This window comes from Phaseolus vulgaris, chromosome 8 (assembly GCF_000499845.2).
Source record: "Phaseolus vulgaris cultivar G19833 chromosome 8, P. vulgaris v2.0, whole genome shotgun sequence".
Classification (NCBI taxonomy): Eukaryota; Viridiplantae; Streptophyta; class Magnoliopsida; order Fabales; family Fabaceae; genus Phaseolus; species Phaseolus vulgaris.
The window spans coordinates 6,664,483-6,687,860 of NC_023752.2; the positions used below are offsets into that span (position 1 = coordinate 6,664,483).

The 23,378-nt window shown below is 38.0% G+C and overlaps 3 protein-coding genes across 3 annotated transcripts; 2 read left to right on the forward strand and 1 right to left on the reverse strand.

The window, feature by feature from the left end:
* Positions 1 to 488: 488 nt before the first annotated feature.
* On the reverse strand, positions 489 to 22,529 carry LOC137823658 (uncharacterized). Its single transcript, XM_068628877.1, has 8 exons — positions 22,014 to 22,529; positions 5,438 to 8,527; positions 5,007 to 5,240; positions 4,219 to 4,920; positions 3,244 to 4,053; positions 1,602 to 2,357; positions 723 to 1,481; positions 489 to 497 (listed from the first exon to the last, which is right to left on the reverse strand). The coding sequence occupies exons 2-8, from the start codon at positions 8,468 to 8,470 to the stop codon at positions 489 to 491; spliced, it is 6,303 nt and encodes a 2,100-aa protein (XP_068484978.1). The 5' UTR covers positions 8,471 to 8,527; positions 22,014 to 22,529.
* Positions 16,805 to 17,533, forward strand: LOC137823668 (uncharacterized). The gene has a single exon (XM_068628891.1). The coding sequence runs from the start codon at positions 16,805 to 16,807 to the stop codon at positions 17,531 to 17,533; it is 729 nt and encodes a 242-aa protein (XP_068484992.1).
* On the forward strand, positions 17,632 to 20,617 carry LOC137823669 (uncharacterized). Its single transcript, XM_068628892.1, has 7 exons — positions 17,632 to 18,392; positions 18,472 to 19,243; positions 19,285 to 19,394; positions 19,814 to 19,961; positions 20,107 to 20,181; positions 20,286 to 20,343; positions 20,544 to 20,617. The coding sequence occupies exons 1-7, from the start codon at positions 17,632 to 17,634 to the stop codon at positions 20,615 to 20,617; spliced, it is 1,998 nt and encodes a 665-aa protein (XP_068484993.1).
* Positions 22,530 to 23,378: the final 849 nt, after the last annotated feature.

Here is a 23,378-nt window from a genome sequence, read left to right on the forward strand (position 1 = left end):
CGAACACTCACTTCTTGTAAATTTGGAAAGTTGATCATTCCTTGTGGATCGTTGCTCCATACCCTCTTCAAATATGGCAACTTATCTAAAGTAAGCTTTTTCAAAGGAGAGACTATTCCATTCTTTTCCATCGTTTCATCGATATCAAATATTACCTGCACAGCCTTGCAGCTATATACCTGCAATTCTTCCAAGCTCCTTAAGACACGAAGGATTCGAGATGAAATCTTAAATTTTTCTTTAATGTTCTCTACCACCAATGTTTTTACGCTTTGAAAGTAGTTATCTTGCAACGCAGCTTTGCCATGCCAAAATTCTTCCATCTTAGGATCCTCCTTAATTGTCCAATGTTTTATTATGAAAAAAAAGAGAGAAGTGGACATAGAAGGAAAAATATTAGAACTTCACTTCAAATGAACATTATGTTATAAAGAACAGTATTGAACCACCCTAAATTTTGAACTTCGTTTCTTACCGTAACAGGGGTATCAGAGATACTGTTTAAAAACGGAGAATGTGAAAGAAACATTTAATTTTGTTATAAAATTACACTATAAATTTCAAAATATTTCTAATTAGTCAACAAAAACTCTTGAATAAAAGAAATTAATGAAAAAAAATATAATTTTTAAGTAATAATATACCAGTTCACTTGTAAAATTTACAAAAATAGTCGTTTTCCAATCCCAATTCCAAACCACTAATGATAATGAATTCCTTACCTTTTGGACAAACAACCACTGGACTGTAGAGTTGAGATTATTGAGGAAAGTTAAGTCATAATCATCTGTTGAAGTTTCAATCCCTTGAAACATTGGCGCATTAATGCTTCCTTCAGAGAAAGTTATCATATTGGGGCATTCAGCCACTGTGATTGTTTTGAGTCGTGAGAATTGCAAAGTGGCGTTTCCTGAATAAAAGCTTGCTAACTTTGGTAAGGAATCCAACTCTAATGTTGTGAGGCGTCCAAACTTGATCTCAGCAGAAGCATCTTCATCTTCTTTTTTTACTATTTCTCTGATTAATCCACATTCTTCTACACATAAGAACTCAAGTTGCACCAAACTTTCGGCAGTTGAAAAGGTGAACAAATAATGAATTTTATTACAGAGCTGCAGAGTCAACATTTTCAGTGTTGCAGAAAATGGTTTTACCCATGGGTGCTCTAGCCCTATTGATTCTAGCTTACGAAGTTTCACTAATGTTAATCTTTTCAATTCTGGAAGTTTTCCGTCATGAACTTCAAGTTTTTGAGAGGGAAATATCTCCTTGAGGCCAAAGCATTGCCTCACCTCTAGATTTTGTAAACTGGGTACCATGAGAAGGAAATCGAAAGGCAAAGTTTTTTCTTTTCTGTCATCATGCTCAAAGGATAGATCAAGTTTATTTAAATTGCAAAGGAGGTGTTGTGGCCCATGTCCATCTCTCAACAAGATAATGTTTTCCTCATTGAGTGTCAAGTTTTTCAATTTTGGAACAACCTAGCAAGGTGAAATGAATTCAAAAGAAATGTTTATTGTCATGGTGGCAGTTTGAAGCTATAGGAGGAAAATATATGACGAAAACAAAAAGGAAGCAAAAAAGTGCTTGTGCTTTGTCACCTTTTCAACCGAGAACAGAGGTTGTTGAAGCTGGCTAATGGTATTGGGAGCACTGACTTCACTCTCTCTAACTGCTTCTTTGTCAGAAAATTCTGAAGTGAATAGCTTCAACATAGGACAATAGGACACGTCCAAGGTTTCTAATATGGGGCATTCCAGATGGTGTTTTCCTGGATAAAAGCAACTAAGCTTTGGTAGTTTATAAAGAATAAAGAAAGACAAATAAGGGAAATGAAACATTTCAGCTGTGCCAAGTTCTTTTGCATCTTCCTTTTCAAGAATTTCTACCAAGCTCTTACACCTCAGTATTTCAAGTTTCTGTAGCTTTACAAGATTTCTGACAAAGGGTGAAGGAAACAGTGTTGTAATGCGACTGCAATCACTGACACTCACTTCTTGCAAATAGGGAAAGCTCACAATTCCTTGAGGATTTTTGTTCCATACACGAGTTAAATTTGGCAACTCATCCAAATCAAGCTTTTTCAAACGAGATACCAGTCCATTGGTTTTGTTCATCTCAATGTCATGAATATCAAATACTGCTTTAACTTTCTTGCACCCATATACCTCCAATTCTTCCAGGCTCTTCAAGCAAGCAAGTATTTTAGATGGAATCACAGATTCTTTTTTAATGTCCTCCACCACCAACTTTTTTAAATTTTCAAAGTAATTATATGGAAAAACAGCTTTCTTGGACCAAATATTCGGATGACTATCCTCCGTAAGTGTCAATTCCTTTGAATCTTCATAAGAAACCTATGAAAATAAACAAATATGAAAAGTGGACAAGGCAAGGAAAATAGAAGAACTTCACTTGAGAAAGATAATACTATATGTTATGAAAACCAGTACTGAAATTCCTTTTCACCTTGAGGTGTAGTATAAGGGTAGTGTAAACCACTGAGAATTTGAGGGAAATTTTTCTTAAACATTCCGCACAAAATCAATACCAATTATACCACCTCCAGACACCAAACCAACTGGAGCATCATCTGTACCTCACCAACATGTTAAAGATATGCATTTATTCTATTATGTAATTAGCAAAATATGGAAAGATTCCATATCTAGAAATTATGGATTTCTTTTAATATTGAATCCTCAATTTCAGTTACTTGATATACTTGGTAATACATTGAGTAAACTCTGCATGGTATCAGTGATTTAAAGTTCTTTGGTTTACAATTTGGCGCAGCCAAAATGAGTGCCTTTTATATAGGTGGAGTACCCACCGCATTGCACAGTGTCCCGCAAACATACTTATATCTTTTAATCAAATTCACTGCAATTGTTTCCTCCTTGGATCTCACCAGCACCCTTGTCCAACAAAAAAATTGTTTTTTCTCAACACTTCAAAAACTCACAAAAATGGCTAAACAAATCCTCTAGCACCAGTCTTCAAAGGAGTGACAGTAACACCTCATGGAGCTGCAACTTAAGCTAAAACCCCATTTGCTATCCAACATATTTTTGTGGGAACATGACTACAAGTATTTTTTTTTAATTTAATTTAGAAAAACTATATATATAATTATTCAACAGCGGAACATTTACAGAAAATTTTCATTGAAAAAACTAAATTAAGTGCAGGGAAGATGACCATTTATGATGATGATTAATAAGTAATCTAATATATGCATACCTGACCAGTGGAAATTTTTTGCAGAGTGGCATTCAAATCGCCTTCCCAATACCATGTGTCATTTTCACCTGCTGCAACATGTATTTTTCTTAGACTGGGTGCACTTTGTTTTTTACAGAATGTTTTCATCTCAGGGCAATCAGTCACTAGTAAATTTTCAAGTGAGGGGATTTTTAAAACACACTTCTTAGAACTGCAGAAACATGTGAGGCTTTCTAGAGACACCAATTCAATAACTTTTAGTTGTCTAAACTCAATCACCTGTGTTTCTTCGTCTTGCTTAACAATTCTCTTCATACTTTCACAAAGACTAACCTTCAAGGTTACGAGTTGAACCAAGCTCTTGGCAGTTGAGGATGTCATTAAATTCAACAATCCTAAACAATCTGTTACTTCCAAATATGTCAAGGAACTGAAAGACGCCATGGGTGGCATTAAGCTTTTCAATTTTAAACATCCAGAAACGACTAAGCGCTCTACCCTTTGAAGAAGCGGGCAATGTTTAAAACCTATATTCTGTAAAAACCACACATTGTTAAACATCAACTCCTTCAGTTGCACAACAACCCCAATTTTTGCATCTGTAACAGGGTTTGTAGAAGCCCAAAACTCTTTGACGAGACAATTCATCAATGTTAGGCTTTCCAACTTAGGAAGTCTATTAAGCAACCAAAAGACAATTTCAGTGTTCTTCAATCCAGACAAGACAAGCGATTTTAATTTGTGCATTCTATGAACACTAACAATGTACAATTGCAACCACTCTGCTTCCTTCCAGCTTATTGACATATATTCCAAATTGTGAATCACCTAAAAATTAGGAGTTAATGAAGCATATTGCAAGCAAAAAGATATATAGTATAAGAACTAAAGTATAATAGGAAATTGAAAATAACTTCCCACGTCCTTTGGAAAGAGTTTCATTGTAATGTTAAGTTGCATGAATGACTTTCTTAAATAAATTCTTTTTCGTACCTTTTCTGTAGCTAAAAGGATTCGATTCATTTGTGAATTTGTGGTTTCTTCCAAGTTGCTACAAACGAGTAAAGACAATTTTCGCAACAATGGCCATTTTAAACTGTGTGTTCCTCGATAGAAACTCCTGAGTTCAAACAAATGTTGTAATGATAGAGTATTTAGCTGAGGGAACCTAAAGGTGACATCTACTTCATTTGATCGATTGTTGCAAGCAACAATCTCCTTCATTTCCCAGCAATTGGATACATCAAGCGTCTCCAGTTTTTCTAAGCCCTTGGCAACCGAGAGTGGAAACAGATATTGTAACATTTTACATTCGTAAACAACAATGCTTTGCAGATTATTAAAATTAAGAACTTCATCAGTGTCAAACTTCCATATATGCACCAACTTTGGTAGCCTTTTTAACAAGACATCATGAAAATTTAACTCACTTCTACCACAAGTTTCTGGAATATTCCGAAAGTCAAATATGGTTTCCACTGACGTACAATCAGTAATCACCAAACTTTTAAGGCTCTGAAACCTTTTTCCAATGTAGTTAGGAAATATTGTAACTAATTTGTTGCATTCCCTTACTATCAAAGAATCCAAACAGTGAAAGGAATAGAAACCCATATGGGACTGCCATATGGTATTCAGTTTGTTCATGCAGTTGATCTCCATTTCCTTCAACTTAGGAAAAATGTCAATATTCTGCTGCAATTGGAAATATTCATTAGCAATAAGTGAAATTAAACAGCAAATGACTTAACAGTTAAATTGAATTGGATGACTCTACGCACCGTTGCATCTGTTGTACTAAATATGTCCTCCATCAGTTCACATCCACTTACAAAAAGGCTTTGGAGATTCACTAAATTTCCAGCTGTGGGGAATGACAATAAATATTTTAAATTTTCACAGTCTGATACATTCAATTTAAGCAAATTTTGAAAAGAATGAAAACATTGATCATTCCATATCTGCCGGATGTTGATAGAAGATAACTCCAGCCATTCTAATTTGGGAATTGAAACCTGTAGTAAGAACACATGATTATTGTCTTAAGAATAACTAATTTTGATTTTCAAAGTTTCACAAACCCAAGAAAAAGCCAATACATAAAGAGATGAATTCTTACATCTTGTAGGGAAATAACCTATGAAATTGAACATTAAAAATTGTAAATGTGATGTAAAAAATGATAAACATTTATGATAATATTTTTTAATACCTTTTCATTGAAGAGCGAAAGGAAACCATTGTTATATTGTCCAGATACTGTGGTAATTTCTTTGAACTCCTTGTTTGGCACTTGGTCTTCAAATGATTGTGAGATGAAAGGCGTCTTATCGTTTGTATATAGACAACAAAATGATGGTAATGATTGTAATGTTAAAAATCTTAACTGAGGAAACTCGACCTTGTCAGCTTCAATAGCATTGACATTACATGATTCTCCTTCAACAGAAACAATTTCCTTCAAAGAATCACAATCACACGCTTCAATTCTTTCAAGCATACCAAAACATTCGATCATTGAAAAAGAGAAAATACTTTTAAATTGATCACATGTTTTAATCTTGATGATCTTTAATCTGCGGAAAGAGTCCTTTGTGAGCTTATTGTCACATATTTTCTCCAAATTATCTAGTTTGTAAAGACACATGGACTCCAGTTTGGGGAAAGCTAGTAAAGGGTGAAACCGCTCCACTGATTTAATAATAAACTGGATACCAAAACTGTTAACAACATACATATGTTTCAAATTTGCAAACCCTTCAACATTGAATTCATAGAGAACATCATCGACATCATTCAGATCTCCCAGCAGCAAATGTTCCACATTTTTAAACAACATTTTAATCCATTTTTCAGAATGAATGTTAATACAATGACCTCTTAGGTTCAATGCCAAAAACTTCCCCGCTTCATACTTGTCCAACACTTTGAATTCTAACTGTGAAAGCATGTTGAGTTCTCCAATGACAATCTTGTAACTATCTAACTTGTCAAAGAACATGTTTTGCGGAAAATTGGCAACTCTTGGAATGTGTATGTCTAGAGTTCTTAACCAATTTAACTGCATCAACTCAGAAAGAGTAGCATTTAGACTCTGGATATTCGTCGCTGGCTTCCTTGGAATTGAGTAGTCTCTCATATAGAACTCTTCCAAAACCTTCATCCTTGATATGATATTGGGACGTATTATTCTCAGTTTTGGGCAATTGCTTAAGTCAAAAAGTTGTAGTTTATCCAATTGCCCAAATTCAAGGGGCAAACTTTCAATATTAGATCCTGAAAGAGTAAGAATTCGTAATTTCTTTAACGCTCCAATGTATGATAGTTTCTTTTCAAGACTACATCTCTCCAAACTAAGCATTCTCAGATTTGTTAGGCATTTAAGGGAAGAAGGTAAGAGTGATAAATTAACACCGGTTAATATCAAGACTTTGAGTTCAATCATATCTTTGAAAAAGTTGTCTGGTATCTTCATTGAATCATATTTACTATCGATATGCAAGACTTGTAGTGTAGGACAATGTATACTCTTAAGAAGCTCATCATTGAAATCAAAATATTGTAAGAAAATAGCAGTGTACTTTTTAAGTTCATCTTTCTGCGGCCACTCATCGAGTATGCCATTTTTCATAAAAAGTACATGTTTTTCATTTGATGATATTGAAAGAGCGACATTGCGCACAATGTCATGCATGTTGAAGCGGTCAGTCGAGTAACTTTCCACCAACAAACTTGAGTCTTTTAGCACTTCAATCAATGCATTTACTCTATGTCTCGCTTCTCTGATTGTGAAGACTCCTTGAAGTAAGCCTGAACCAATACAGAACTTCACCAAGTCCATAATCAAAGCATCATTTCCCATTCTAGCACATTGTAAAAAAAGACACTTAAGTTCATCATTTATAAGATGATCATAGCTCAACTTTACAGAGAACTCGATAGATTCCCACTCTTCTGTAAAACTTTGTCTTTGGATTTGTCGATAGACATCCTCCCATACAGAGGCGCTCTTATTCTTTAGTGCTCTTCCAATGGAAACTAAGGATATAGGCAACCCAGGACACATTTTGGCAATTTCAGTGACTTTATCAATCATAGAATTTGTGGAATGTATACCAGCCACTTTCTTAAGCAAAGTTTCTGCCTCCTTTTCATCAATGACTCCTACCAAGAAAGTTGATTGATCCTGCACATCCATTTGATTACATATTACTTCTTTACTTCTAGATGTTAGAAGAATTTTGCATCTTTTGTGATCCATTGGTGCCTTTTCTTTTTTTACCTTATTGGAATTTGCAGACAACTTGTCTTTTTTCATCTTACTAGAATCAATAGACATATCTTCTTTTTCCCTTTTATTGTAACCAAAATCAGAAATATCCTTGACATCCCATTGGTTGTCATCGACATCATAACTACTTGGAATCCCCAATTTATTCAAGTCCAATCCATCCCATAGATCATCAAGGATTATAAGAGTATTCTCCTTTTCATTTTTTAACCTCTTTCTAATGAGATCTGCTCTTAGTGTTTCGCTTTCCTCTTCCATTCTCATTCCTAACATCTCGGCAATTTGTCCTTGAATATTTTTTATGTCAGGATTTCTTGTTATGTTTGCCATTACCACCATGTTGAATAGTTTCTTTTCCTGAACTTTCTTGGCAATTGCTTTCACTAAAGTGGTCTTACCCACACCACCAACCCCATAAACTCCAACAATGTTAGTTTTAGAGTCTTCAAGTGTTTTCATAATCATCTCGAAAGTTTTGTTTCTCGACCCAAAGCTTTCATAACCGGTGTTTGCCAAAGCAGAATTAACAGTTGGGAATACTCGATAGGAAACTCCGTCAAACTTCTTTTTCAAGTGTTCATCTGCTTTTATTTCTTCTAGTATCTCTGTAGCTTTCCTTCCTAACCAATACCTTAACTTCAAGTTATTTGGAGAGAAACCAATGGAACTTATCTTTGAATGGCGTTCATCGTCAATAAAACTTACATACTTGTTTATCTTTTCATCCACGTGTTTTAGCCAATAATGAACGTCATTTTCAATTTCTTCTGCATTCATCTCTGCTTTCTTAACTTCATTTTGTACCCTCTTCCTAGCATTATCCAGCATCACAATGTAATCTTTCAGCTCTTGAAGTTTCTCATTGTAATTATAAAAGTAGCCCAAGTGTCGTTTGACCAGACCACCTCCAATTTGAAGTGCACTTTCGGTAGTCGTAGAAACAATTGTCTCCATGCTCCCTTTACAATTGACGCTTCCTTTTTTATTATTCTTTATGGTTACAACTTTTTCCTGGATGTTACAAGTGCAAAATTAAAAAAAAAAAAAAACTATGATCCGAAAGTACACAGAAAAGGAAATATAGCACATCTTAATTTAATGTTGTTATATGTTTGTGTCTGAAACCTACTGCAGAACTCTGTAAACTCGTGGAAGTGTAGGTTTAGAAAAATCCTGAAGGCTGAGATAGCACTAAAAAAGATAGCTCTTCAATATAAAAGCTCGCTTTAAACTCTCACCTCTCAATTCTATCATAGGACATCGGGCAAAATGGCAACCAACCGCTAGATTGAGAACAACTTATCATTGTTCCTATTGCCAACCAACCCGGTATGAGGCTAATTAACAAGACCTCTATGGCTCGAGGGTATTCGGGGAAAGGAGGCATTTTTGGATAGGAGAACCAAACAATGCCAGCCCACCAGAACGAAGAAGACAAATAAGGTCAGATATCTCTCACATTAGCAACTCCATATCAGATAATGGCATCAATAATTGTAACAGAATATTTTGGTTGAAACACAGTAGTCTAGAAATAATCAAACTGTGAGAACTAGGGAAAGAGATAGGGGTAATGAGGCTAACTTCCTGGCTAAATTAGAGGAACTAGAAGTGAGAGATAGAGACCAAAAGAAGGTTAGGGAAGGTGGGGATAAGGATCAGGTTTAACGAAAACTTAACAATAAATACTATAGACGATAATAAAGAGTGTCATAGTAAACACTATAGAGATGCTGGATAAAATGGACGATGAAAGTTGTAAGAGGAAATCAAGAAGTCGGGACATAAGGCGCTCTTTAGTCAATTAAAGATATTAAATTTGAGACATAAATCCTCATTGCAACAAAAATCTAAGGCCTAATGGATTAAACAGGGGGATTCATTCCAACTACTTTCACTCCCTAATTAAATGGAGAAGATTAAAAGATGAGATTAAGGGGGTGGATATTCAAGGGAAATGGAATGAAGACCTAAAAACCGTAAAAGAATTTGTCATAGATTTTTATACAAACAGGTTGTCTGCAGTAGAAGATCTAGGTGTTAGGGTAGACAATATTGAGTTTAAAATGTTATCGGGCAATGATTACAATGTGTTGATTAGTCCTTTTTGAGGAAAAAGAGATTAAGGATGCAATATGGGGGTGTGTGAGCTCCAAAAGTCCAGGCTCAGATGTGGTCACCTTCAGTTTCATTCAGAAGCATTGAGAGGTTATAAAAACTGAAATAATACAAGCAATGTAGCCCTTCCACTAGAATGGTAGGATACTTAGAGGTGCAATGCACCGTTTATTACAGTAATCCCCAAATGTGAGAACCCTTTTAAATGAGTATAGACCCATATAAGATACTATCCAAAATCCTCTATAAAAGAATAAAGAAGGTATTAGATAAAGCAATTGACGACTCGCAGTCTGCTTTCATCTCAGGAAGAGAGTTACTTGATAGTATCCTAGTGGCCAACGAGGTAGTGGAAGAGATAAAAATGAAAAAAAAAATAGGAGTAGAGTGGTGGTCAAGGTAAACTATGAAAATGCATATGATTATGTAAGTTGGGAGTTCCTTTATTACATGATGGATAGAATGGGTCGGAGATAAAGCTAGGATAGATGGGTCGGCAACCTTAACCTTAAGGCATTGTTTCCTAGATTGTACTCTTTATCTATGAATCAAGGTCAAAAGGTGGAAGAGGTAGGTGAGTGGGAAGAATCAGAATGGAAGTGGAGCTTAAGGTGGAGGCATGTGAGGTTTGAATGGGAGTCTATGATGAAGGATGATTTAGTGAGGGACATATCTACGATCAATATGAATAGGGAGGTAAAGGATATCCAGGTCTGGGGGAGTGAAGAGTCAGGGTTGTTCTCGGTAAAATCAGCATATGTTATCTTAGCCAATCACACTAGAGGACCCCATAACGACATGTTCATGTGTTTGTGGCAGTTTAAAGCACTCCCCAATGTGTTGACTACAGCTTGGAGGGTTTTTTTGGATAGAAGTCCAACAAAAATGTCCTTGAGTAGGAGAGGGGTATTGGTAAGCACGACAATATGTGGAATGTGTCAAGCTTCGGATGAGTCAAGCCAACATCTGTTTTTAGAATGCAAGTGTGCACAGAGAGTATGGTCATCATGCTTCAGAGGGATTGACATCCTGTTTGTCCAACACAATGACTTGAGGTGTCACTTTGAGAGTTTTCATCTGGTACAGGTTGGTAGCAAACAATACTTCTTTTGGAGAGGTATTTGGGCAGCTATAGTGAGGAGTATTTGGAAACAAAGAAACAATGTTGTTTTCAAGCAAGGGGTGGTGTTGTGGAAGAGATTTTTCAGATGGCACAACTAAAATCATGGTTATGGATGAAACATAGGATACCCTCATATAACTACTCCTTCGTGAATTGGGTTTTGAATCCTCTGCTGTGTATCAGGAGCTATAGGTAATTTAACAAGGACATCGGAAGGTTTATACCACTAAGAGAAAGAATCTACAGGAGTGTGGAAGCATAGTAGCAGGGGTCCTGTTTCTGTGAAGGGGTTGATATGTAGTGGTCTCCAATCAGTTGCTCCAAACAACCTGATATATGATCAAAGGCTAAGAAATGTTTCTGCAGCATCTAGAACTACCTCGAGAGCCAAAGGAAAGCAGAGGTATAAATCACCTCTGCTGCTGTAAGGTTGCAGTACTCCAAATGTTGATGCATAATTTCTAAAGGTGCTGCAGTTAAGGAGTTAGAATAAGGCAGCAGCAGCTGGTGCAAATCATTGAGGTGTTTCGGTATGTTAAGTAGTAAATGCAGAAGGGAAGGAGTTGACAGAAGAGTGAGAAGGAAGAAGCAGAATAAGAGGGATCTGCACTGCTGGGAAAGGAGGAAGTAAGGGATACCACAAGCAAATCCGTAAAAAGGTGTGGCCAGCTGGATAAGATGGACTCAGATTGTAATCAGACTGGTTTATGGTAGGAAGAGGCAATGAGTGGAAGTGTCATTTGCAGTCGTGCAGCACCTTAAGCAGCCTGTGTCTCTGAAGTATATCAGGTCTTTGGACACTTCTGAGTGAAGTTTGAGTTGCTATGCTTTTTATGCTAAAGCCACTCTGGAGATGAAGTAGGCCCAATTTTGAAGGATGATGTATGTGGGAAGGGTCTGTCTATGCCAAGCTTTCTAGGCTATCAAAAGGTTGTCCAATCTTCTGCTTTGAGCCATGAAGCAGAGTCAGTAGCTTATCTGTTTCTTATTGGCAAGCCTGTGAATATCCAGCACCTATTTCTGCCTCATGTGCCAAGGTTTGATTACATTATGGTCTATGGATGAATCTTTAGTATTCACCTGTAGTGGAACCTGAAAACCAGAATTTGCTGCGGGAGCTGCAGATCATAGGTGTTACTAGGTTTGGTGAGCCAGTCCCAATGTAGTAGGTTCAGATGCTACTCAGTCCTGTGAAAACCACCAGTATTTTCTTAACATCTTAGAGTGCTTAGTTGGTGTCAATGCTGGTCACTTGGTTGAGATGAAGCTGTATAATGCTGCAAATGATGATCTATGGTTTGGTGCAAGTCACGTTGATGGAGTTTAAATTGGATAATAATTGGATAATGGTATGAGGCTGCCATGAGCGAAAGTAATACATGCAGCTGATGGGATCCGATGTAATTATGCAGCAGTTTTAAGTAGTCTTTGTCAGTGCCTTTTGCTGTGGTATTTTCTGTTCAAGCCACTCTGGATTTGCAGCAGAAATGCTTTTAATGCAGGCACATTTTTTAAAGTAAATACTCACTATTAGCCTTGTCTTTGCTGACTTTTAATGTGGTTTATGCAGCTAGCTATTTAACTCTACAAGTCAGTGTGTGCTTGTGGTATCTATAGTTAGATGTACAAAGTCTTGTAATACAGCAATTTTAAGGGGCTGTGGTCTATGGTTAGTGTTATATATCTATATAGGTTTTGGGTTCGTTTTGTTTCAGCCTAAGCCTATAGAAGGTGAGGACCTCTTGGTTCTTGTATATGAGTTGGGATACTTCTGAAATATCCCTGTTTTATTGAATTTATTTTTTCTCATAAAAAAAATTTGATGGATAGATGTGATTTTGTGAGAGTGAATTCCCAGGATTAGAGGGTGTGTAGAATCATATACCATCTCAGTTTTGATGAATAGAAGTTCCACTAAAGAATTCAAACCAACAAGATGGCTAAGAGGATCCGATCGTACCATTCTTTATCCTAATAGTGGCACAAAGCCTATTCGGGATGGTGAACCAAGCTCTTAGATAATAGCTATACACGGGATTGAAAATATAGGGGAAAATAATGTTGAGGTCAAATTACTACAATTTATTGACAACACACTGTTTATGTGTGAACCAATCTAAAACATTCTGGCCATCAAAACTATACTTAGGTGCTTTGAATTAGGTGAACTTCCACAAGAGAACCATTAGGGGTAGATAAGAATGTAATAGAAATATTTTCCGAGGTTTTACACTGGAAATGCCTTTCGAATACTTAGGCCTGCTTGCAAGAAGGAACTGTTAGGATACGCATAGAGGAGGAGTTAGTTAGAATTAGAATAGTCATGAGTTAGTTATTTGATTTGCTAGTTAGATATAAATAAAAAAGAAGGAGAGGAGAAGGGTAGTTATTAAAAATGAGTTTATGGAAAAGAGATATTTATTATGGCACAACTGAAAACTTGGACTTGGATGAAAAAGAAGATCCCTCAAAGCACACTTCTCAATTTCAAATTGGGTCCAATACCCAATTGAGTGTATCATGTTGGCAACCGTGTCAACATCTAACTCTAGTAATCCTAGATTGGGTTGAACCATAATACATATATGCAATTGAAGTACAAGTATTAGGGTGGGGTTAGATTACACCAGTAGGGTGGAAAACTGCAAAATCTATTGTTTTATCAAGTAATGTTATCGTTTGGCATCATATTCAATTAGTGGTAAACTTTCTGCTTATTTGTGATAAACTTACTGATGATTCTATAACCAACTCAAATGCTACCTCATTGTTGTCCTCCCAAACACAATTCACGGTACAATGGTGCAACTACACTGCCTCTATATCAAGAAATTGCAAAAACATTGGAGAAACCTTATCACATGTGTGTGTGATGTGAGAAGATGTGAGGAGGAAGAAGGATCTTGGGTATCTCAGAAGACACTTGTCCTAACTTGAATAAGAATCTGCATCTATTGATTCATGTGACCCTAGGACATTATCTATTTCATCTCTCAGTCTACTAAAAAATGGATGGAGCGGGGAGCCGCAGAGTGCGAGTGTGGGGAGCAGAGGGGAGTAGCAAAGTGTACCCTTCAGATAGGCAGGGTGGTCAGAGATCTCGCTGGAAACCATCTCTCCAACCTAGTAACTCTACAACGTTTTTCTTTTCGAATTTCCCCAATGGGTTTGGTGAGATGGACATGTTCAAAATCTTCCAAAGATGGGCAAGGGTGAAAGAAGTTTTTATTTCTAGAAGGCTTAACAAGTGGGGCAAAAGATTTGGGTTTGTGAGGTTGTTTGATGTGAAGAATGTGGGGAATCTGGAGAAGGAACTCGACCAAATTTACATTGGTAGTAGGAAGCTCTTTGTGAATCTACCGAAGTATCACCGAAGTCGAATGGAATCGCCTAGGGCGGAAGGTAAGAACAGAAGTTCTCTGGCTATGGGAAGGCAGATGAACGGGGTGACGGAGAGAGTGGAACCGAAGGTAAGAATGCTAAACAAAGGGAAGGAGGTTTGGGTGGAGAAGAGGGGAAAAAAATCTTTTGCGGATGCCGTTAGAGGACACGAGCGGTGGGAATGGAAGGGACCAGTTCTTACTACGAAAAAACAATCATTGCCGTGGATGGAGGAAAGTGTGGTTGGTCATTACAAGGCGGAGATGGACTCTCAACAGTTGGGTGAAGAATTTTGTTAGAGGAGGTATGAGTATGTTCAGGGTGAGACTGATGGGGACAACTTCGCCCTCCTAACGCCAAGATGAGGGGAGAATATGGAGGAGTTGATAAAGTTAAATAGAGACTGGTTTGATAGTGTCTTTGTTAGCATCCAGCCATGGTCTGCAGCATTCACAGTGAGCCATAGAGTTGTTTGGGTAAGGTGCTTTAGCCTACCAATTTCCCTTTAGAACAAGGAGTGCTTCGCTAGAGTGGTTGGAGACATAGCTACTCTTATCGATATTGACGACTTCACACTGATGTGGGAAAACATTGAGTTTGCACATCTGAAAGTTAGAATCGAGAATAATCGGTATATTAGGGTGGCAAGGAAGATAAGGATAAATGACCAATCTATAAGCATCTCTATCGAGGAGGAACACCCTGTGGCCGTAGCAAGCCAATGCAAAGGCTCACACTGCAACTATGACTCTTCAGATAGTATCTCTTCAACTGAAACCTACGTGGAAGAATCATCTTTCTCGGTGAAAAGCGGCGAGGAGGAGTACGACCGTAGGGCCAAAGAAGAGCGTCAGGCGGAGGGTAGGGTGGACGGAGGAAGGAGGTCGGGTGCAACGATCAAATGCTCGTTTTGGGGAGCTCTCTTCTGAGAATAACGCGTGTCAGGGAAAATGTGGAAATTCTTTCACTAAGGAGGTAAGTCAAAGGCAGAAGACATTTGTGGAACCTGATTTTGGCAACGACCCTGTCCAGGCCTGTGCAATTTCCCGCTTTAGTATTAATGCACATGCTGAGCTAGCTAGTTTAGTAGTGAATATTGAAAGTATGTGCACTCAGAACGTGAATATGCTAGGTTTGGGCCAAGTTAGAAAGGAAGCCCAAGAGGAAGTGGTGCAGGCGGGTGTGGGAGCGGATAATTTCAGGTCAGGTTCTGGACAATCGGTAGCGGGTCCTAGGTCCGAGTGTGAGGCGAGAAATCATCCCAAAGGAAGCCATGGGTATCCACGGGGTTTGGAGATGAATACTTTGCAGGAGCAGCGGAACACCACGTGTGCTGAAATGGAAGCCTGCAACATCAATCTTCTGGAATTGGAGAGTGGGTCGACGAAGAAGGCGCTGGAGCAACAAGGGGTGCAGTTTGGTCACACCATATCCGAACCCCAGGGCGATGTAAATGGTCTAGGAACTCACGGAATTGGTACTGAGCAGCCACTTTGCGGAGGAGAAGATGTTGGGCTAGCAGGAAGATTTTTAAAATCCTACCAGCGGCGCCACAAGATCAAAGGCCTTGTTGAATTGGAAGTCTCTAAGTCGCATCCAAGGCGATCAGTCCAAATACACAACAAATACCCGCAGGGTGCCATTTCTTCTCACTCCAGACAAGATATGGCAGCAGTTTCTCTTTCGGACGGAGATATTGATAACTGTAATCTAACGCTACGCGATCCTGAATCGCTAGTGGAACCGGCTAAGTTGTGGGGAATTAGTAGGAAAGTAGGGATAATCTGTCATAAGGACGAACAGGAGGTTGTTCATGAGTACTCTTGTATGGAGGAAAGAGATTTGAAGTTTATGAGAAGTATAGAGGACGGGAAGAAGGGAGGTTTTTTATGATTATTGTTAATCTAAACATAAGAGGTATGGGGGGAGGTACCAAAACAAGGTACATAAGGCATTTAGTAGGTAAGGAGGAGGCAGACTTTGTGTGTGTACAAGAAACAAAAGCTAAGGAAATCTCGGATGCTAGGTGCTTCTCTTGGTGGGGTGATAATAAAGTAGGTTGGATTCACAATAAAGGGGAAGAGGGGGGTGGAAGCCTGTTGTCCTTGTGGCATAAAGAAGTCTTTAGCTATGAAAATCACCTGATGGGGAAAGGTTTTATTGTGGTCATCGGTCAACATCTAAAATCGTCTTCTAGGTGTGTTGTGGCCAATGTTTACTCCCCTTGTGCATTGAATGCAAAGAAGACCTTATGGGAGGAGCTCTCCAATGCCAAATTGGCTTCACCAGATTGAGTCTGGTGCTTTTGTGGTGACTTTAATGTTGTGAGAAGTAGAAGTGAAAGGAAAGGTATTAGGGATAGGAGTGATCAGTCAAGAGAGATATCTGGCTTCAACAATTTCATTGAATCCAATTCCTTGTTTGACCTACCTTTGGTTGGTAAGAAGTTTACGTGGTTTAAACCTGATGGAACAGCTAAGAGCAGAATTGATAGAGCGTTAGTCACGGAAGAATGGGTACAGAAGTGGCCTATGTGCAAACAGTATGTTCTTCGAAGGGAGGTTTCTGATCACTGCACACTGGTGATTAAATCCGTGGAGAAGGACTGGGGACCCAAACCCTTTAGATCGATTGATGCTTGGTTCTAGGAGAAGGGGTTCAACATCATGGTTAAGGATAAATGGAAGTCTTTCTCAGTCCAGGGGAACGGAATAGCAAAACTGAAAGAGAAAATGAAACTTCTCAAGTCAGATCTGAAAGTGTGGAACAGGGAGGTGTTCGGCAACCTTCATACCACAAAGAGAAGGATCCTACAGGAGTTGGAGGATCTTGACAATAGAGACTGTAATGGGGACCTTGAGGAAAGTGAAAGGTTAACTAGAATGGAGTTGACTAGCCGTTTGGTAGAAAACGATAAAAAACTTGAATATCTTATATGCCAAAAGGCTAGAGCAAGTTTGTTTAAGAGCGGGGATGTGTGTACTAGGTTCTTTCATTCATCTTTGAGGTGGAGAAGGCTCATGAATGAAGTGAAGGGCGTTCAGGTGGGGAACCGATGGTGTGAGGAACCAGGCACTATCCGATTAGAGGCAAAGAAGTTGTTTGAAGTTAGGTTCAATGCTACGAAAGATTTAGGGGTAAGGTTGGATGAGGTAGAGTTTAAGACCCTAACCATGATGGATAATGAGGGGCTGGTGGCTGGTTTCACTGAGAAAGAGATTAAGGACGCTGTGTGGCAGTGCGAAGGTTCTAAGAGTCCTGGTCCAAACGGATTCAATTTCAACTTTATCAGGAAAAGCTGGGACCTAATTAAAGAGGAGTTAATGGAAGCAATGGTTTTGTTTCATGCGAATGGGAACATCCCGAAGGCTGTAACACTTCGTTTATTGCGCTAATCCCGAAGGTGAGGGACCCCTCTAAGCTTGAGCAATATAGACCAATCTCTTTGGTAGGTGTCATTTATAACATCATTACAAAGGTGCTGGCAAGTAGAATGAAGAAGGTGTTGCCTACAATAATAGATGAAAGCCAATCAGCTTTCCTAAAGGGCAGAGGGATCTTAGATAGTGTGCTCATGGCCAATGAAGTGGTGGAAGATATCAGGAAAAAGGGGAGAAGCGACATTTGTTTAAAGGTGGACTTTGAGAAAGCATACGACTCGGTCAGATGGGATTTCCTTTACGATATGCTACACAGGATGGGGTTTCATAATGTATGGATCTCGTGGATCAGAGGATGCCTTGAATCAGCCATTGTGTCTCTGTTAGTCAATGGGAGCACTACGGAAGAGTTTAAGCCATCTAGAGGGTTGCGGCAGGGCGACCCCCTAGCTCATTTCCTTTTCATAGTGGTAGCAGAAGGCCTTGCAGGGTTAGTAAGACAAGCCTTGAAGGCTAATATGTTGACAGGCCTCAAGATAGGAAGGCAGGAGGTGGAGATGTGTATTCTCCAGTTCGCAGATGACACTCTCTTTCTCTGTGAAGATACCATTGACAATGTGGTAACCTTGAAGGCCATTCTGAGGGGCTTTGAGCTAGCCTCAGGACTGAGGATTAACTTCCATAAATCAAGGCTAGCAGGTATTAATGTACAAAGCAATGTTGTAGTATGCTTCACTAAGATTTTGAACTACATTCAGATGGAGGTACCCTTCAAGTACTTGGGACTGGAGGTGGGAGGGAACCCAAGGAAGAAGCAGTTCTGGGAACCAGTTCTAAACAAGCTTAAAGCAAGGCTCAGTGCTTGGAAGGGGAGGTTCTTATCCTTGGCAGGGAGGATTTGTCTATAACTCTGTTCTAACTGTCGTCCCATTGTACTACCTCTCTTTGTTCAGAGCACCGGTTTCGGTGTGTAAAAGGATTATAAGCATTCAAACAAGATTCTTGTGGGACTGGGGGAAACTGTCTAAGCCAATTGCTTGGGCTAGTTGGAAAGACGTATGCAGACCAAAAGAGGAGGGAGGGTTAGGGTGTAGGAATATACGCTTGTTTAATCAAGCTCTCCTAGCTAAATGGAGATGGAGGTGTGTTTCGGAAGAAAAGGGAAGGTGGAAGACGTTGTTGGAATCCAAATACAATCTGGGAATTGATAGTAGTCAAACACCTGTCAAATCCCAGTCTTGGTGGTGGAGAGACCTTTCTAAGATGTGTAAGGAGGGAGGAGGTAAAGGGTGGTTTCAAGAAGAGCTAGGCTGGGAAATAGGCTATGGTGACAAAGTAAAATTCTCGGAGGAAGTGTGGGTAGGAAGTGTTGACCTTAAATCCTTGTTTCCACGACTATACTCACTATCTCTAAACCAAGGCCAAACAGTGGGCGAGTTAGGAGAATGGATTGACTCAGAGTGGAGATGGAGAATGAGGTGGAAGAGAGATAGATTTGAGTGGGAGTCATCTCTGGAGAGGGATCTTATTGCGCTCCTATCTGGGGTCACTCTGAAAAAGAATGTCCAGGACATCCAAGTGTGGGGGAAGGAGGTACCGGGGTTGTTTTCGGTGAACTCTGCTTATGAGTGTTTAGCTAAGCATGATAGAGGCAACCAAAGTGAAGTGTATAAGCTCTTGTGGAAGGTGAAGGCGTTCCCAAATGTGGTAGTGACAGCCTGGAGGGTATTGTTGAGTAAACTTCCTACAAGAGTGAGTTTGAGTAGGAGAGGGGTGATGTTGAACTCAACGGTGTGCCCTTTGTGTCAGTTAGAGGAGGAGACTTGTCAACATCTCTTTTTGGAGTGTCATCATGCCCAACGGGTTTGGTCTCTATGTTTGCGTTGGGTAGATATCTCCTTCGTCTAGCATAATGATTTAAGGCTGCATTTCCAAAGTTTCCACTTGTTTCAAGCTAGCAACAAGCAAAATAAAATCTGGAAAGGGGTATGGGCAAACGTCATTAGATGCATCTGGGATCAAAGGAACCTGATTACCTTTCAGCAAGGGGTAGTAGATGCAGAGGAGATTTTTCAGAGGGCTCAACTCAAGTCTTGGTTGTGGATGAAGTATAAAGCGCATTCGTTCTCTTATTCCTTTGTTGACCAATCCAACAATCTGCATTAAAAGCTGCTAATTGGAAGGAGGACGCACTCTTTTTTCTTGTACTGTTCAGAGGTGATGGATTTGGAGAACCTAGACTGTTAGGCTCTCCATGTGAAGTATTTGGTTTGGTAGGACCCTGTTATGGAATAGGATTGAGTTCCCTTGGGGCATGAGAGAGTATATCTGGACAGCGGGAATATGTGGTGCTGTAACCCGTTTCGAGGTCAAAGAAAGTGTTGTGGAGGTGGCAGCTGCTTCTGGAGTCGTGTCACGCACACCAGGTGTGGCAGCAGCTGAAGTAAGGCTTTTAGCAGGATGTACAAAAACAGATTGGAGCAGTAGAGCGTTGCTGTCGTGCAGTGAGTGCAAGACACTGTCCTGCTGTTAGTGGGGAAGTGTGGCGCATTATCTAGTGCTACATCATGCTCCTGGCTGGTTTGAAGTGGATGGCTATGAACATAAGGGCTTGTGTGGCTGCTGGTTGGAATGGCAAAAATTTTAGGTGTTGGAGATGGATAGTGAGGTTAAGTAGAGCTGGAGTTATAAGTAGATGACTATATGTTGTTTTGGTGGTCTTTTGCTGGTCATTCTTTGTTGCTCTCTTTGTTGACCAATATATTAGGTTGATAAAGAGAGGCGTGGAGGTCATTTTGTGAAGGGTAATGGTATAAAGGAGAAAGGTAGGAAGTATAGGTTGTGGATGAAGGTGAGGATGTAGGTGAGGCCAAGGCGGTGTAGCGGTGTTTGGATACCAAGGTGTAGAATGTACTGCTGTTTTTGTGTAGCAATTATTTTGGTTGCTGTCATAACCGTGTAGGTCCTCTGTCATGATGGTGCAAATTGGTTTGTTGTTCTGTGGTTACAGCTTTATTTTAAGCAGGTTTTGCCACACAATGGTTGTCTCTCCTAAGCCATAACTATGTGGTTGATGTATACGGGTTGGGATACTCCTGAATTATCCTCTTAATTTTATTTATTTATTGCTGATAAAAAAAAACAATGCTTCTATAATTTAATCTGCATCAGACTATTTAGACTAGATTTTTCACATTCTATGTAGATCATTTTCTGTGAACAGAAGCAAAACTAAAGACACAAACCATCTAGAAGATGAAACTCTTTTAAATGATAACCTTTGGAGAGTGAACAGAGCAATTTCCTAGATAGGGGTAACCAAGAAGAACACCAAAGCAGTTGTTAAGTGTGGAAGGCATAGAAGGAGTCTCGCCAAGGAAACCAGAGATAACATCCACCAGGAGAGAGAAACAGGACTAAAGTAATGAACAACAAAGCAAATGATTGTCCTCACTCAAATACAGATGTCAATGCAGATGTCAGCTAAGGGTCAGCTCATGGAACCACACTCTGCAACAAAGGATATTCAAAGCTGATGCAACACAAACCCATTTAGAAGGAGCTGAAAAAGTAAGATTAGTGTGTTGTATAGCCAAAAGACTTTGGTCAGTAGCAATATTTTGAAACACTTGGGCAATGTGTAAATCTGGTTTTTTGGCAAATAAATATGTTCTCTGGTACTGAGAACCGGTCTCATTGGAGTATATTTTGTAAAAGGATTAGAGCACTTAATATATTTATTCAAAACTAGGTAGATGCTAGTTTCCTACTCACTTTTTAATTTCAAAATCTCTTTTAAACCTTAATCTCTTCATCTTGTGTATTCCCTTATGAAAACGCCCATTAACTTTCCCTCTCTCTGTTCCAATTTCTCCCCTATTTTATATTTTTTTTAACATGTGTTAATGTTGCTGGTAAAGGAAGCTTTATACAACAATGGAGTTCATCAGTTGAAGGTGGTGTTGCTGACATGAAAAGTAGAGGAAACATAGAAGTAGAAAAGGAAACACAAAATTGACGTGTGTAAGAAACACAAAATGGTTTGGATTAGTGTTTGTTGTTTTATACTTCATGACAACTGATACCTATAAAGTCAAATATCTAACTCATGATTTGTAATAGAAGTTAGTAGTGTTTGATTTGAAGATGTGAAGACTCTAATTACATAATGAAAACATAAATTCAAATATTTTTATCATATGAAATTAAGTATGATGCAAAAGATTAATGGAATTCAATAAGGAATATTATTATTTCATGTTAAAGAATACCATCTTCCTCGTACAACTAAAAAATACAACCTTCGAGAAGAAGACTAAAGGAATATTTTGTTAAAGAAAAAGAACTTTGATGTTTCATAATATTTCAATACTGAAACAAATAAGTGCAATAAAGAATAAACAGTAACAATAATGTTTAATTAACAAAAGCATACATAAAGAAACAACGACAAATATACAATATTATTATAGAACAGCTTGTTTGAATTGCGTACCAGTAATTGAGTCTTTGTTTCCTTCTTATTATAAGCTTGTACCTATTCAGAGTTTGATTTGATAATGGTTTCCAAAAGGTGAGGATCCTGCACTCAGAGTGGGGTACTTTTCTTTTACTTAATTTAATTTTTAAATTTATAACAAGTTTAAAAACACAAAGGAGAACAAATTGGAAGGAAATAATAAAATAATAATTTTTTTTTTATTTTTTTTTAGTTGTTTGGAAAACAGGACATTTAGAAATGTATAATAAAGAACAAATTTGAACGGAATAAGAAAACAAATCTTTTAAAAACGTTATAGCAAAAAAGAAACGCAGGGTAGTTAAAAGCAAACTTAAAATATGCAGAAAATATAGGAGTTTTTTTTTGGTTTTTTTCAATTCAGAAACGCAAAGGTGTAAATAAAGGATAAAAATAGGTTGTGAATGAAAAAAAAAGTTTGATCAGATTGAGAAGCACTAGATTGAAACTCAGTTGAACTGTTTGTTTTATTTTTACTTGGTTGCTTTGCATAAGCAAACAATGAGCCAAAACCCACATATATAGAGAGGGGGAGGAAAAGAGAGGCTAAGTTCTTTGCTTGGCAAGAGAAAAAGAAAAAAAAAGATAATTAAGATAAGAAACATACGAAATCTTTTTTATTCATTGCATAATACTAACAGAAAAAAGTATTTGTTATATTTTCATGGCTGAATAACTTATTACAACATTTCATTCCAAAAAACTGAAATATTCCTAATTTTTAAGTAAACTTTTCATATGACATTTGAAGAAATGAAAATAGGTAGTTTAAGATGAATGAAAGTTTTTTATTTCATTGGAATACAAAAATGATTTAAAACTATTGAACAAATTACGAGTTATACAGTAAGTTGTGTAAAGATGATTAGAAGAAAGAAAGAGGGTATTTATTCTTTGCTTGGCAAGCGAAAGTGAGTGTGAATAAAAAAAGGAAAGGAATAATATTTTCCTGAAAAGAACATTGGTTGTGGAAATTGTGCTTCTTAATAAGAAAAGAATAAACATGTGTTTGGTGAATGGTTAGAGGAAAGCAAGATCATGGTTTGTAGAAGATATATAAGGCTCGAGGGGGGCTATTTCTAGCCAACGGTTTAAAAATTAAAATAAGTTTATTTGTAATTTAAGACTAGTTAACGAATCAACTATTTATAAAAAAACATTTTCTTAAAAGATTATATTAATTCCTCCAAAAAATTTCTAATTCTTATATAAATTAATTTAAAATTATAATAATATTAATAAGTAGACTTTTTTACGGCAATTGTATTGTATCAGAAGTAATAAATTTGTCTCTAAGGATAGATGTTCAACCCACATGAACAGTTGAATTCTCTAGTATAA